Genomic DNA, 17,345 nt, shown 5'->3' with positions numbered 1-17,345 from the left:
AGACTAGGCCTCTTTGACAAATGTAAGAAATATCCAAAATGGTTTAATTAAAAAAAAAAAAAGCTGCATTCAACCTACTTTGCATTACACATTGGTGAGGAAGCAGGTATGGCAACACCAGAAGTGGAGTCCTACAGAAGATCACCTGATGCTCTAGGCAATCAAAACTTGTATTTTAAGAAGGAGCAATCAGTCTGGCTTAATCATGGACTTACAGTAGTAATTTCTCTTGTAGACGACCAGCCTAAGATTTCTATCTTCTGAAGTCACTGTGGCTGTTTCTGTCACTCTAGAGAATAAGAATCACCTTCTCATTACCTGTACCACCCCTCCTCAGTTATGAAATATTTAAGAATGCAAAAACTCAGCACATTTTAAAATTTCTAATCACATTTTTAAAAGTGAGAGATAGTATCTGCTCAAGTTTTTTGTTAAGAACAAAAGGAGGTGAGGAGAGGAACATACACTGCAGTGACTTCCTTAAATTTAAATGAAATTAGTTTAACTAAAACTTTGAATAAATTCCAAATTAGCAGGTGGTACATCCTTTCTTTCATTTTCTTCAATACATAGTTGAACATCAATAGAGAAAAACATTCATAACCACTTGTTGTTATTGTTCAGTTGCTAAGTTGCGTCCAACTCTTTGTGACCCCATGAACTACAGCATGCCAGGCTTCCCTGTCCTTCATTATCTCCCTGAGTTTGCTCAAACTCATGTCCACTGAGTCAGTGATGCCATCTAACCATTTCATCCTCTGTCGCCCCCTTCTCTTGCCCTCAATCTCTCCCAGCATCAGGGTCTTTTTCAACGAGTCAGCTCTTTGCCTCAGGTGGCCAAAATACTGAAGCTTCAGCTTCAGCACCAGTCCTTCCAATGAACATTCAAGGCTGATTTCCTATAGGATTGACTGGTTTGATATCTTTACTGTCCAAGGGACTCTCAAGAGTCTTCTCCAGCATCATAGTTCTAAAGCATCAGTTCTTCAGCGCTCAGTCTTCTTTATCATCCAACTCTCACGTTCATGCATGACTGCTGGAAAAACCACAGCATCGACTCTATGGACCTCCATTGGGAAAGTGACGTCTCTGCTTTTTAATACAGTCTAGATTTGTCATAACTTTTCTTTCAATGAGCAAGCATCTTTTAATTTTGTGGCTGCAGTCACCATCCACATTGATTTTGGACATCATTAGAGAAATAAGATTCACAACCACTTAATTCTATTATAAAAATATGGAGTTTATCTTTCCATTACAAATACCTTAGAAATAAGATTCATATTTCCAAATTTCTCCTGTCAAAACCCAAGAGGAGGATAACATGTTATACCTACCATACTCTGGAAACTGACAGTTGATCAAAGGCAGTATCTGTCCCATCTATTAATCTTATTTTCTTCCTGCCTTACACTCTCCTTGCTGTACTTCACCAAATGCTAATTGCTCCCAGGTTGGAGCAGAACCTAAGATGACTTTTGCTAGTTAATATGAATTAACTTGTTCTTTTTTAATACTGTAAACAGTTTGTTTGTTTAATCAAAACATGGGTAAATTTTAGACAGCACACAAGTGCATATACCATAAAGAAAATTTCCCAGTAACTCCAGAACTCCAGCTAATTAATTTCTAACAAAAGGTCTGTAAAAACCCATGCTTATCCAGAGATTTAAACCAGTGACAGTTAGGGCTTCGTGCATTCAATTTTGCATCAATATAATCATAAAATAGGGGGAAAAAATCCTTCAGAAAAGAGTTGCCCTGTATTTAAGTTTAAAAAGTTTCCCAAAGAAGTGCTCTCTAAACCACTTTGTTTTTGAAAACAAAGCACTGTTTGCAGAACTGTCTTATGACCTGGTTTTGCACACTATCCCCCAAAAAGAGCAAGAGAGACAAAGAAATTCAATATACCTTATATTGTATATGTTGAAGAACACTGAAAACTCTTCCAAGACTCTACAGTTATGTGGGTAAGGTCTCTGCATTTGGGATAAAATTTTCATGATAGTAGTATTGTATAGAGCAGGAATCAGTAAACTTTTTTTGTGAAGAGCCAGACAGAAGATATTATGGGCTTTGAGGCCATACGGTCTCTGTCACAACTACTCAACTTTGCCATAGTAGCAGCCATAGACAGTCTGTGACTAATGGGCATGCCTGTGTTCCAATAAAACTTTATTTATAAAACTTTATAAAACAGGTGGTTATTTGGTCCTTTGCGGACTCCTGATATACAGCACCACATACAAAACTAAAATATTTCTCTATTTCAACTTAGATGAAAGTGATCGCGTGTTTGTGGTAATGACAGTATGTACCTAACCTCAATCTTTTACTGTATTACCTTAATAGTCACAGGTTAATGAGAAAATACAGTGGCAGATCTAATACAAAAAAATATTATGGCCAAGGTTTTGCAGTGGTTTAGGAGGGGCTTGAATAGAGCCATGGTCTTCAAGCTTTAACATGCATCATAACTATAATGAGGGCTTACTAAAAACTAAAAATGTTTCTGACTCAGTAAGATGAGACCTGATAATGTGCATTTCTAAATTACTGGTGATGCAGATGACCTAGCGACCACACTTTGTAAATTACTAGAGAAAAAGTGGCCCAGAGTAAATAGTACAGGCATGCTGAACCCAAGAAAAACCACACTATACCCTATTTGGATATTCAGAGGTTTTCTGATGAACTGGTTCTACCCTTCTTGCTCTGCCTGCCCCTCAAAAGCAGCACTATGGTAGCTGATAATTGCTAAACCTCCATGAGCAGCAATCTAGTTTCAGTGAAACATTGCCATCTGCCACACTGATTTAATATTAATTTCATTTTTATCTGTTTTGTGGTTTTATTTCTATTGATAAAACCATTTGATTTCATAATGGTGTAAAATCTCTAAGTATAAAGAACAGTACAAAATCAACTGAAGATAACACCAAGATCTGTGAAAAAATTTTTTCTTTTAAAAAGGGTTCGGTATATTATTTAAAGCTGACAATTGTTAGCTGGTTCTGCACATGAATCTGGCGTGGCTGAGTTATTTTATAGAAAATAAGATATGCAATTTACACATTTCTAGCCTTCTGCTCTCACCAATAAAGTAATCTGGATTATATGCAACTCAAAAGATAGCCATTGTCTTACCAAAATCTCTGCATAGAATACTGCAAAGGAAAATAACACAGGGGTCTCACCACTGCTGCTGGTTTTTGCATTTTTTGCCAGCTGTGCCCGAGTAGCAGCAATCAAACTGTCATGGGCCAACTCCTGAACCCGGAGAAACCAGGGAATGCTACTGTCTGTGCTCTCACTGGAGAGGAAATCATTCCCTGAATCCTCTGCTTCATCTTGTACAAATACCAAGTGTTCGGCTGAAGAGCCCAGACCTGGAAGAAACAAGAGGATATATGCAAGTTATCCATCAAGTAATCCCTTTGACTGACCCTGGCTCAGAAACTCTCCATGTCCTGAATCAGCTATTCCAGACTTTCACGCCTCACCTCAAGCTTCTGTTCTCATGCAAGATTAGGTCATCATCTCTCTACTCCCAGCTGAGAGACTAGTCTTTATCTTACCTCCTCCTGTTTCAGAGGCAAAGTATGTTTCTTAGCAACCGGGCTAACCCTTACCTCTAGGATCCAATCCTATCTTTTAGTTATCGCCTCACCACCTTCAACCCATTCCTCCTTAGTGGCCACCTTACAGCTTCCCTTTCAGCCTTTCAATCTGTCTAAGCTCAAGCCTCTCCCAGATTTTTCTTTTTTATAGAAAATCTCAAGTATGACTCTAAATATCACCTTCTCACCTATTCCTTTAAAGTCATGTTTCTTGAAGTTTTTTAACTTCTAACTTGTGCATCTACTTTCTCACCTGCTGTCCACTCCCCACCTCTTTTAACTCTAGGCTCCATCTCCCCTGCCTCACTAACAACTGCTCTTGCTAAGTTTACCAGACATACACTTTCCAGTCCTCATCTCACTGGCCCAATTTGTAGTATTTGGTATGATTCACAGAAGAAAAGATACTAAATGTGGCTTTCCCCACATCATTCTCATTCAGTTTTCTTGATCCCTCTCTACTGGCTCCTTCCCATTCTTCTATCACCCCCTTAAAATTTTTTTCAGGGTCCCAGATGTGCCCTCATTTCTGTTTATGCTCCAGACTACTCCTAAATCAAAGAATTCATGCTCATTGTTTCATATAGCTCCCAAATGCTGGTAAGCACTAAAAACTATTTATTGCACACCATACCTCTCTAGAACTCTGGATTCCTGTTTCTAACTCTCCGAAGTGTTCCTGTGAAATCTAAACATCAACAGGCACAAATCGTTCTCCCCCATCCTGATCTACCTGTGTGCACCATCTAGCTGAACATACCACTTAACTCCACCAAACAAGAAAATGTTAAGTCATCTTAGAGTCTGCCTTTTTCCTCTATATGTTCAACTGATCACCAAACTGCACTAATTCTCCAAAATAATAAAATAATAGCTTCTTTCCATTTCTAGTATGACTAAGTTAATTATTCCTCCTCACCCTCCTGCCCCGCCTCCAAGTTTTTTTCTTAAGAATGAGTAGAGGTCAGAAAAAAATAAAGAATACCTGCTCTTGTTAGGTTAAGAAGAATAAAAGAAGTGCTATCACTTGGCTGTAGATCTTGCAACAAGCTAGGGGACTCTGGAGTGGACAAAAACTCTGGAGACTTCTGTACAGTCTGAGCCCTTGTTTCTTCTCCGTCTGGACCCACATTCACCTGAAGGCTTCTCAACACAGCCGAGGAAGGAACCTCCTTGGAGGAGTTCGTATGATTTGGAGTATCATCTAGTAAAGGGAAAATACCACAGCTTTATGTAGTAGCTATCTCCAAGGAGTTCACCATTTTGATACACAGTATCTAACACCCTTGTAACATCACTTAGCAACTAACACCCTAACAGGAGCAAATAGCATTTTCATTTTATGAATATAAAATCTGCCTCAGAAAAGAACAGAGTGTGAAAGGCAGCTAAAGCTCTAAAGGACATCAATCAAAATGTAAGGGGCAGACTCCTCTGGCGGTTGGCAGTAACTAATAACAAACCATCCACATTTGGACATTATAGACCTTTGTCCTTTTGAGGCTAAGTAAATAGTAACTCAAGAATAGGATTTAAATTTTCAACTGTTTTACTTGGGAAAAGATGCAGCTCTAATTTTTATAACATGTATTTGAGAGGTCTGGTCAGTCATTAAGGGAAAAATCACAGCCTGCAACACAATTGAAACTGTACAGAATCATCAACATGTTTCATTAGGGTTCTGGGTTTATACCAGATGCAGAAATAATTCAGAAGACTTGTTTCTAAAGCTTTATTCTACGGGAGGGGATGAATTTCCAAAGATTCTAATTGCAAAATAATGAGGAATTACACTTCTGTGCTAAAGCATCCAATGTTTTCAGGGGTTTCATTCATCTTCATAGAATGCAGGTTCATTTTTCTCTTTTTTGAAGGAGATAACCAGTAAGATTATAGGAATTAAAGTAGAAGCCTAGGCACAGCACTGCAGTTCTAAAGCCTAATGAAGTTGCACAGCAAAGTAAATGAACTTAATCCCACCAAATTGGTTAAATGGTAAGTTTTATTCTATATATATTTTAACCACACACACATACAAAAGCCTGTTCTTAAATACAGTTCATAGCAGCACTGTTTGTCATAATATGATGCTGGAAAATAACTACATATTCATCAATAGTGGCATGGATCAAGAAGTTGTGGTACACTCATAGAACAGTATACAGCAATGAAACCAAACAAACCGCAGCTATGCGGTTGAATAGGTTGACAAGGATGAATCTCACAAATATAGAGTAAAAGAAGAAAGGTACAACAAGATACATTCATATGATTCCACTCATTTAAAGTCCACTTGACTATTAGCAAGGAAAGCATTATTTTTGGATGCAATGAATTCTTTATTTTCTGGAATGAGACTTGGGGGATTAAACTTAGAAAGTGAAGTGAAGTGAAAGTCGCTCAGTCGTGTCCGACTCTTTGAGACCCAATGTGCTATACAGTCCATGGGATTCTCTAGGCCAGAATACTGGAGTAGGTAGCCTTTCCCTTCTCCAGGACTTAGAAAACAAAGAATTAATTGTTAAAAAATTGAACACAGTGGTGACATATGGAAGAACAGAGGTTTTCTTTATCAAGGAGAAACCCATGGAAGGCCTGGAAGCTGGCAATGTTCTCCTTCTTGACTGGGTGGTGAGTATCTCCTTAATAACTCTTCAAAATGTATATTCATATAGTTTTGTGCTTTTCTGTGTCCAGCACACATCCCAACTAAAAATAAGTAGGCTATATATCCACCCATATTTAGGAGGGAGGAGAATGAGGTTAGCGAGGTATGTACAGTATGTTTGTGTTTCTAATAGTATGTTTCATGAGCTGGGAGGTGAGTACTTGGGTTTTCCTTTACTATTATCTGTATCTGGTTGTCTAAAATATTTTAAACCAAAGTTAAAACTAAAAGAAGGTAATGTAGAAAAGAATATGGATGCTCTTGTTTCTATTTTCACTTCATTATGGTTAAAAAATATTTATCCAATAAATTAAAATTAGGAGAGGAAATTTAGGGGAAAAAGCCTAATGAAGATCAACACTTATTAGCACAAGGAAATTTTCACATATTGAAAATTCACAAGGATTTGGAAAGACTACCAACATACCAGTAGAAAAATGGGAGTTGAGACAGAAGATTGTGAGAAAGATAGGAACTAGATAGAGACACCTTAAATCAACACTGGTTGAATATATCTGCCCTTAAGTCATTTCAAAAATCAGAGAGAAAAAAAAAAATCAAAGAGAAAAGAACACTACTAGAGGATAGTAACCAAAAGATTTTATAACAATAGGTTGTCACAACAGATGACCCTCCCCTGATTTAACATTAATATTCCATATATTTCAATTTCCAGAAAATAAAGAATTCATTGCATCCAAAAATAATACTTTCCTTGCTGGTAGTCAAGCGATGGGATCTCCTTCTCATACAAAGCTAATCTCACTACCCATGCTCAGAATTCTACTTCTTCCTACCTCTCCTGGAGCCTCCTTACCAATTACCCACTCTTTCTGTTCACAGCTTCTCTAATGGACTCTTTCCCCTTAACATAAAACCACCCTCTAATATTTCAAATCTTAAAAAAAATTAACTCTTTAATCTACTCTACATCCTTCTCTTTTTCCTTCCCATAGCAAGACAACCTTTAGAAAGTATACTTCCTCAACTAAACTCATCCTTGCAGTGATATCTCAACCTGCTACAGCCTGGCTTTCCATTCCCTCTCCAAGGAACATGTCCTGCCTAGGGCAATAATGATTTCACCGATCCTATGGCACTGGTGGTGGTTTAGTCACTAATCCTGTCCGACTCTTGTGACTCATGGACTGTAGCCTGCCAGGCTCCTCTGTCCATGGAATTCTCCAGGGAAGAATATTGGAGTGGGTTGCCATTTCCTTCTCCAGGGGATCTTCCTGACCCAGGAATTGAACCCGGATCTTCTGCACTACAGGCAGATTCTTTACTGACTGAGCTACGAGGGAAGTCTATCTCATTAGGATGGTCCCTATATCACTAGCCTCTTAGAAGCATTTGTCAACTTGACCATTCCCTTGGGTTCCATGCCTGTACTTCATACCAGTATTCTCCTATTGCTCTAGCCTCTCTTTATTCCCTCCTTCACAGGCTCTCCTGCCTCACCCTGTACCTTGAATAGGTACCTTGAGTTCCATGCAGTTCTGCCTTGGCCTCCTTTTCATCTCACTCTCACTCTATGGGTGTTCATATCCATTCTTATGACTTAAACTACCAGTGCAGGGAATTGACAGTCCAGTGGTTAGGACACCACGCTCTCAATGCTGAGGAACCAGGTTCAATTCCTGGTTGGGGAACTAAGATACCACAGGCCGCACTGCATAGCCAAAAAATTAAACAAAAAAACTATCAATGCACTTATGATTCCCATGGTTGCCTTTCGCCGTGACTCCTATAATTTTTACAGTTTCTACCAGTCAGTTATAAAGTCAGTTATCCCATTCTACTAGTACCACAGAGGAGGCTAAGTTCTTAAATTTTGTTTATCTTATCTTTGATGATACTAATTTTTACCTGGTAACATTAGCCGACTGCATTCTGAGGCTTCAGTCACTGGAAGTAGGGACAAGCAAGTTATGTCTTTAGCTTCTGATTCTACTAACCCCTGTCCCAGGGGGATGGATGTATTCTGAACAAACTGTACCAGGAGCTGGAGGGGAAGAGGTGGATGTGGAGACAACAAATAATACAGGTTGTCAGAAATATATCTAAACTTCTGAATTTACCAAAAGGAGACTATGTACTGATAATTAAGTCTTGATTGCTCACTACTATCTGCCTTATTCATAGAAAAACCAGATTAACTACAAAATATTATGTTATTTTTATTAAGTGTTCTATTCTAGACAAAAATTGAATGATATGGAAAGCAATAACCTTCCACAAAACAGAGAAATGATAAAAATAATTATAGTTATAAATGGTGGCTATTACAAATTCAACTGCAACAATGTATATGATTATAATATACCTTATAAAGCACTTTTCTGTGTATTGGTTCTTTTAATCCTCACTGAACTCAGTAAAATTGAACATGATTTTAAAGGCAAGAAATCAAGATGAAGACACTAAATCACTAGTCCAAGGTCACATCACTAGTTAGGAGAAGTGTCAGTCTTCATACTTAGGTAACATGATTCCAAATTTAGCTCTTTCCACTAAACAACACAAATGTTAGAAAATTAGAATGAGAAAAATGAATAAAAATTACGTTTAAATCCCTTAATCACATTTAAAAAGAAAACTTATTAATATATACAATTATATAATCAATATAATTATATTAATATATATAAAATTAATTAACATGGTTTGTGGTACTAAAGATTTACATATGTATACATATATATGCCATATAAAAAAATTTTGTCATTATATTATCTAAATGTTTAATAATTTATACTTATTTAAATAACAAATATGAAAGTGAAAGTCTCCCAGCCATGTCCAACTCTTTGCGACCCCATGGGCTATACAGTCTATGGGATTCTCCAGGCCAGAATACTGGAGTGGGTAGCCTTTCCCTTCCCCAGGGGATCTTCCCAACCCAGGGATCAAACCCAGGTGTCCCGCATTGCAGGCGGATTCTTTACCAGCTGAACCACAAGGGAAGCCCCAAAACTAACAAATATAAAAAGTCATAAAAGGTAAGAACTGAAGTTTTAAATTTTTGAGAAAGTAATTAGTAATAGAAAAATAACAAACTAGTATTTACAACCAAAACACAACCTACAAAACTTAAAATATTTACTACCTGGCCCATTACAGAAAAAGTTTGCTGACTCTTGAACCAAGAACAAACTAACACAGCCCACCAAAAGAAAAAGAACCCAGTTGTTTGGGCTCACCTCTGGTTTGGATTCTAACTCATCTGATAACATTGATTCAGCTTCCAAATTCTGCAGCTGTTCAGGGGACAGGTTAAAATTTAACACAGAGTCAACGACACCTTCCTGTGGCGCTCATACTCCTCTCGGGAGGGCTATGCTTCTCCTGTCAGATGCTGCGCTGGGTGGGCAATCAGTGTCGCCTGAAAAGGGAAAAAGAGGTTTCAGAGCAGCAGGAAAACGTAGCTAGGAAAACGTAGCTAGAAAAACAAAACTTCTTTATATACCCCCAAATCACAATAGCAAGTAAAGAATTCAGCCCCAGACACTTGTTTTAAAATAGAACAAGCCCAACATGTATCAAAACCCATAAAAAGTCATACTTTGATGTAGAATTTCTACTAAGAATCTATTCTAAGAACATAGAGAACAGACTTGTGGTCGCCACGGGGGAAGTAGGTAGGGGAGAAATGGATTGGGATTAGCAGATGCAAACGATTATACATAGAATGGATAACAACAAGGTCCTACTGTATAACACAGAACTATATTCAATATCCTGTAATAAACTACAGTGGGAAAGAATATGAACACGTGTGTGTATGTACATATATACACACGAGTCATCACGCTGTACAGCAGAAGCACAACTCTGTAAACCAACTACACTTCAATAAAGTAAATTTTTAAATAAATAAATAAATAAAAAATAAGCAGAGGTTTTCAGTATGGAAAAAAGCTATATGCCCAAAGAATTTCACCTTATCATCTGCAATAATAAATGTGATAATAAATAACTATATGCAACATATAAATACACATATATTTTCATTTAAGTAACGGCTGATTATGGTATGACACTGTCACTTAAAAATAGTTATGAAAAAAAAATAGTTATGAAAACAAAGCAACAACAAAAATGTTAATGATACTAAATTACAAAAACAAAATACAAAATGATACATTCACTGTTATTAAAACCACTTATGACATGCACAGGAAAAAGTAAAAGGAAATTCACACAGCCATGCTAGTCATTATACTGGGTGGGTGGTGGTAGGCTGGTGTAACATTTTTCTTAATTTCTCAATTTTGTATAAAAGATAGTTATATGGTCAAAATCTGAACAGTGTTTCCCAAAAAAACAGAACTCTTGGGACCCTCATGAAGCTGTTTCCCCCACTTAATTTAAATTCTTACTTTCTTCATGACTATCTTCAGTGTTGTGTTTGGATTTCTTTTTCGTTTTTTGTGTGTATTTATTACAGGTTTTTGGTGTGAGATTACCACGAGGTTTGTTCTTATTTTGTTTTCGTTTCATTTTGCTTTTTGGCTGTGCTGGGTCTTTGCTGCAGTGAGCAAGCTCTTTGCTGCAGTGCACAGTCTTCTCTAGTTGTAGCACGTGGCTTAGCTCTGTCGTGGCTTGTGGGATCTTAGTTCTTGGACCAGTGATCAAACCTGCATCCTCTGCTTTGGAAGGCAGATTCTCAACCACCTGACCACCAAGAAAGTCCCTAACATAAGGTTTTAGTATAGCAGTCTCTCTCTCTCTCTCTATATATATATATACACATAAACACACACACACAATTGCTTTAAGTTGCTGATATCTTAATTTCAAATGCATTTTAGATATTCTGCATTTTTACTCTCCTCCTCTCACGATTACTGGTTTGTTTGTTTTTTTTCATTTGTTTTTATTAGTTGGAGGCTAATTACTTTACAATATTGTAGTGGTTTTTGCCATACATTGACATGAATCAGCCATGGATTTACATGTGTTCCCCATCCCGATCCCCCCTCCTGCTTCCCTCCCCATCCCATCCCTCTGGGTCTTCCTAGCGCACCAGCCCTGAGCACTTGTCTCATGCATCCAACCTGGGCTGGTGATCTGTTTCACCCTTGATAGTATACTTGTTTCAATGCTATTCTCTCAGAACATCCCACCCTTGATTACTGGTTCTGATATCATATTTTACATCTAATTGTTTTGTGTGTCCCTTAACTTTATTGTGGATACAGATGATTTCATTACTTTTTTAACCTCCCTACTAGTTTGTGTGTGGATGATTTCCTACCATTACTGGATGTTTGCCTTTACCAGTGAGCTTTTGTATTTCATAATTTTCTTTTTTCTAGTTGTGGCCCTTTCTTTTCCACCTAGAGAAGTTTCTTTAGCATTTGGTGTAAACTGGTTTGGTGGTGATGAATCACTTTAGCTTTTGCTTGCCTATAAAGTTTGATTTCTCCATCAAATCTGAACAAGAACCTTGCTGGGCAGAGGAAAGATTCTTGTTTGCAGTTTCTTCCTTTAATCACTTAATGTGTATCATGCCACTCCCTTCTGGCCAGCGGAGTTTCTACTGAAAAATCAGCTGATAACATTGTGGGAGTTCCCTTGGTATGTTATTTGTTGCTTAGCCCTTGTTGCTTTTAATATTTTGTGTATCTTTACTTTTTGTCATTTTGATTGCTATGTGTCTTGGCATGTTCCTCCTTGGGTTAATCCTGTATGAGACTCTCTGCACTTTCTGGACTTGGGTGATTGGTTCCTTTCCCCTGTTAGGAAGTTTTCAGCTATTATCTCTTCAGATATTTTCTCAGGCCCCGTCTCTCTTCTCCTCTGGGATCCCTATAATGGGAATGTTAAAGTGTCACATGTTGCCCCAAAGGTCTCTTAAAACTATCCTCATTTTTTCATTCTTTTTTTCTGTTGTACAGCAGTGATTTCCACCACTCTTTCTTCCAGCTCCCTGATCCATCCTGCCTCATTTATTCTGCTACAGATTCCTTCCAGTGTATTTTTCATTTCAGTTACTATATTCTACAACTCTGTCTGGTTGGTCTTTATATTTTCTAACTGTTAAAAACTTTTTGTAACTTCTCACTCTGTGCATCCATTCTTTCCCTGAGGTCTTGGATTATCTTACAGTCATTACTCTAAACTCTTTCTTGGGTAGACTGCTTCCTTTCTCCACTCACTGAGTTGATGTCTGGGGGTTTTATCTTGTTCCTTTGTCTGCAACATAATTTTTTCCATCTCATTTTGTCTAAATTTCTGTTTGAATTTTTGTGTATGTGGTAGGTTTGTTATGTTTCTCAGCCTTAGAGAAGTGGCCCTCTGCAGGGGATGTCCTCTGTGTCCCAGCAGTACTCTCTCCTTTTGTCACCCAAGGGCCAGCGCCCACCTGGTCTCAGGGCAGTTTCTGATAAGTATTTGGAGACTCAGTTCCACAGACTGCGGGATTGTAGTTTTCTTGCTCTTGGTGTCTTATCTGGTGGGCAGGACTGAGTCAAGGGGCATGGTGGCTGTGGGATCAGGAAGTCTTTACAAAACAGCCTATCTGCTGATAGGCTGTGTTCCTTCCCTGTTGCTTGGCCTGAGGCATCCCAGAACTATAGGCTGTTGGGTGGGGCCAGGTCTTGGTGGTAATGACCCAAGCAAGAAGTCAGCTGCCAGCAAGAGTTCACACAAATGAATATGACCCAATATCTCTGCCAACAGCGTTGACGTCCTCAGGGTCAGCCACAGTCACTGCCCACTTCCCAGAGAGACCCTCCAAGACCAACAGGTAGGTCTGGTCCAGGTTCCTAAGAAGTCACTGCTTCTGCCCTAGGTTCTGGTGCATGTGAGACCTCATATGCACCCTCCAAGATTGAAGTCTCCATTTCCCTTAGTCCTGTGGAGCCCCAGAAATTTAGACCCAAATGCTCCAGGTGCTCCCCCTTCAGATACCAGATCCCCAGGGTGGGTAGCCTAACTTGGAGCTCAGAACTCTTACTCCTGTGGGAGAACTTTTGCAATATAATTATTCTCCAGTTTATGGGTTGCCGACCTGGGGAGTATGGGATTTGATTATATCAAGAGTGTGCCTCTCCTATCATCTTGTGGCGGCTTCTTTGTCTTTGGATGTAAAATATCTTTTTGGTAGGTTCCAGTCTTTTTCACTGACGATTGTTCAGCAGTGAGGTGTGATTTTGGTGTGTTCATGAGAGGGCACGAACTCAAGGTCCTTCTATTGTGCCATCTTATCTCCCATCCTCTAAATTCTTTTTTTTTTTTCATTTATTTTTATTAGTTGGAGGCTAATTACTTTACAATATTGTAGTGGTTTTTGCCATACATTGACATGAATCAGCCATGGATTTACATGTGTTCCCCATCCCAATCCCCCCTCCCACCTCCCTCCCTATCCCATCCCTCTGGGTCTTTCCAGTGCACCAGCCCTGAGCACTTGTCTCATGCATCCAGCCTGGGCTTGTGATCGGTTTCACCCTTGATAATATATATGTTTCGATGCTGTTCTCTCAGATCATCCCACCCTCGCCTTCTCCCACAGAGTCCAGAAGTCTGTTCTATACATCTGTGTCTCTTTTTCTGTCCTGCATATAGGGTTATCGTTATCATCTTTTTAAATTCCACATATATGTGTTAGTATACTGTATTGGTGTTTATCTTTCTGGCTTACTTCACTCTGTATAATGGGCTCCAGTTTCATCCATCTCATTAGAACTGATTCAAATGTATTCTTTTTTAATGGCTGAGTGATACTCCATTGCGTATATGTACCATAGCTTTCTTATCCATTCGTCTGCTGATGGGCATCTAGGTTGCTTCCATGTCCTGGCTATTATAAACAGTGCTGCAATGAACATTGGGGTGCACGTGTCTCTTTCAGATCTGGTTTCCTCAGTGTGTATGCCCAGGAGTGGGATTGCTGGGTCACATGGCAGTTCTATTTCCAGTTTTTTAAGGAATCTCCACACTGTTCTCCATAGTGGCTGTATTAGTTTGCATTCCCACCAACAGTGTAAGAGGGTTCCCTTTTCTCCACACCCTCTCCAGCATTTATTGCTTGTAGACTTTTGGAGAGCAGCCATTAAATTCTTCCTTTCTTAAAGCTTAACTTTTCTTTCAGGATTTTGGCAAATAAGTCTGTTTTATTTTGTACAATTTTTGCTAAAATTGGGAGCACTATTACATACAAAGTAAGCACACAGTATAAAATATATCAAGGATGGGAGTTTTCAACATATACCAAGGTAGAATGGAAAATCAGAACAAGAAAGACTTACTCTACAATAAAAGGCATTTAGAAGTACGTGAATGTTTATTGCCCTGTTGGTTCAATCCTCTCCCCATTGTTGGCTTCCAGAAATCCTCATTTTCATCATAAAAAAAAGTTATAAAATGTAAATGAAAAGTCTTGCTTTAAGTTTACCACATAAAATTAAGTGTCATAAATCCGACTTTTCCTTTTACACATTTTTCTCGCTTGAGCACTATAACTGCTCAATATAGTTTGCCAATCCCTCTTTTCACAGAAGAAGGAACCAAGGTTTAGAACAATTATTTGTCCAAATTATTAAGCTACAGAGCCGGCATTCCCACCCAGAGCAAGTTGGCAAAAATAGTAATTAAATCCCTCTAGGTCTGGTCTTAAATCTTCAGGATTTAAGAATTCCTTTTCCCCAATTTCAGCTCATTTCAAGAGGCCAAGAAATTATCAAGTGTTTGTTTAGGTTACCCTTAGGGTTCCTCCAACTTTAAGATTCCAGGATTGTAAAATCTCTTTAAGAAACTAGACAACTATTTACTGTCCTTTATATCTGTTAGTTTTCTTAGAAACTAATGGTACTGGCTTCATTTCTGATATCCTTATTAATGAAAAATTTTTTTTAAATTAAGCATATGAATATGTGTACCAAACAAGGGGAAAAAATGCAGATATACTAGATTTTAGACAATTTTACAAATCTGTTAAAATAATTTACAGAAGGGAGCTACCACCTCTCTTTTAGCTTAAGAGCCACCTCTAGATCACCATTTCTCAAGGGTTCATGGTTATGTGACATTTCATTTTAGTGTTTTCATTTCAATGATAATTTTTAAAAAATTAACACCCATGCATTTTCTGGAACAAATCAATATCCATATTGTAACTGAGTTCTGAGTTTTTCCAATAGTCATGTATGAATGTGAGAGCTGGACAATAAAAAAGAATTTATGCTTTTGAACTGTGGTGCTGGAGAAGACTCTTGAGAGTCCCTTGAACAGCAAAATCAAACCAGTCAATCCTAAAGGAAATCAACTCTGAATATTCACTGGAAGGACTGATGCTGAAGCTAAAGTTCCAATACTTTGGCCACCTGATGCAAAAAGCCAACTCACTGGAAAAGACCCTGTTGTTGGAAAAGATTGAGGGCGGAAGGAGAAGGGGTGACAGGGTGAGATGGTTGGATGGCATCACTGACTCAATGGACATGAGTTTGAGTAAACTCCAGGAGTTGGTGATGGACAGGGAAGCCTGGCGCGCTGTAGTCCATGGGGTTGCAAAGAGTTGGACACAATTGAGCGACTGAACAACAACTGAGTTCTACCATATAATTTGGTGTCCAGTTTGTGGTTTGTATGTTTGCTATATAAATAAAAGAAAGACAAGTAGGCTGCAATACAACAGGCAGATGACCTCAAAAGAATCTGTATTGGAGCACTCAGTACCTTATCAAGTGTACTGGGAGGATCTCATCTTTAACACAGCAACCTGCTATGTACATTTAGCTATTTCTAGTCCCAATTCAAATTACCCATTTAACAGATTTCAAAAACAATTCAAATGTTTTTTTACATAACAGCTTCACTGAGATGTAATTCACACATCATATAGTTCACTCCAAGAGTACACTAATTTTTTTAGTATATTCAGTTACATGACCATAACCATGATCAATTTTACAACAATTTCATCACCCCCCAAAAAGAAACCCATTAGTAATCCCTCCTCATTTGCTCTCAAAACTTCCCCTGACTAAGCCTAGGCAACCACTATTTTTTCTCTCTATGGATTTGCCTATTCTGAATATTTCATATAAATGGAATCATACATATAATTGTTTGGGCTTGGTTGTTGTCACTTAGCACAATGTTTCCAATGTTAACCTGTGTTACAGAATGTATCAGTACTTAATTTCTTTTTACATTATTCTACTGCATGGATATATTATACATTTTATTTATCCATTTTTCAGTTGATGGTCATTTGGGTTGTTTTCCAATTTGGCTAACATGAATAATGTTGCTATGAACATTCATGTGAAAAATTTTTGTGTGAACATGTTTTTATTCTTTTGGGTATACATTTAAGAATAGAACTGATAAGATGATACAGTAACTGTGCTTTATCCTCTTGAGGAATTACCAGGCTATCTTCCAAAGTGGCCACACCACTTTACAATCCCACCAGTAGGGCATGAGGGATCCAATCTCTCCCTATCCTCACTCTTTAAAATTACATCTTTTTTAAGACAGCCATCCTAGTAGGTATGAAGTGGTAATTCATTACAGTTTTGAGTTGCATAACCTGACGGCTAATAATGTTGAGCATCTTTTCATGTACTTATATGCCATTTGTACATCATTTTTGGAGAAACGCTTATTCAGATCACTGGCCCATTTTTAAATTTAGTTGTCTTTTTATTAGAGTTGTAAGAATTTTTTTACATATTCTAGATACAAGTCTCTTACCAGATAAAAGATTTGCATAAACTTTCTTCCGTTCTGTGTTATTTTCTTCTGAATAAGGCAATTCTAACTCTACAAAGTTACCAAATAATACCTCACCGAAATTGGCATTCAAGGACTTCTGGCCAGTTTTGGATGAATATGAGATCTGATTATCATAAACTGCTTCACAATGCCTTCACATTATAAATACTACCTTGTATGATATTCTCTACATTGCTATTAGTAAAGCTAAAATATAGACATAGATTATGTATATTAGTGAATCCAAAGCTAAATCTTTCCACTATTCAGCTCAATATTCAGTTCAGTTCAGTCGCTCAGTCGTGTCCAATTCTTTGCAACCCCATGGA

General features: G+C 38.0%; 1 protein-coding gene across 5 annotated transcripts in view; it reads right to left on the bottom strand.

Annotated features, from left to right (window-relative positions):
• The window catches only part of ZNF410 (zinc finger protein 410), a 41,493-nt gene that overhangs the window by 15,886 nt on the left and 8,262 nt on the right, over window positions 1–17,345 (bottom strand). For 4 of the 5 annotated variants that reach the window (XR_006270121.1, XM_043472516.1, XM_043472519.1 and 1 more), the window contains exons 2-5: window positions 9,492–9,673; window positions 8,158–8,293; window positions 4,606–4,824; window positions 3,198–3,389 (exon numbers count right to left, since the gene is read on the bottom strand). Coding sequence is in view for 4 of the 5 variants with exons in the window: in XM_043472516.1 (XP_043328451.1) it covers window positions 3,198–3,389; window positions 4,606–4,824; window positions 8,158–8,293; window positions 9,492–9,524 (580 nt within the window). In the remaining variant the exon portion in view is untranslated. Of the gene's footprint in view, window positions 1–3,197; window positions 3,390–4,605; window positions 4,825–8,157; window positions 8,294–9,491; window positions 9,674–14,546; window positions 14,609–17,345 lie in introns of those variants that run through there. The other variant, XM_043472517.1, reaches the window with a different exon arrangement.

This window comes from Cervus canadensis, chromosome 6, assembly GCF_019320065.1.
Source record: "Cervus canadensis isolate Bull #8, Minnesota chromosome 6, ASM1932006v1, whole genome shotgun sequence".
Taxonomy (NCBI): domain Eukaryota; kingdom Metazoa; phylum Chordata; class Mammalia; order Artiodactyla; family Cervidae; genus Cervus; species Cervus canadensis.
The sequence above is the reverse complement of the archived record's forward strand: the minus strand, read 5'-3'. Positions and strand labels throughout refer to the sequence as shown.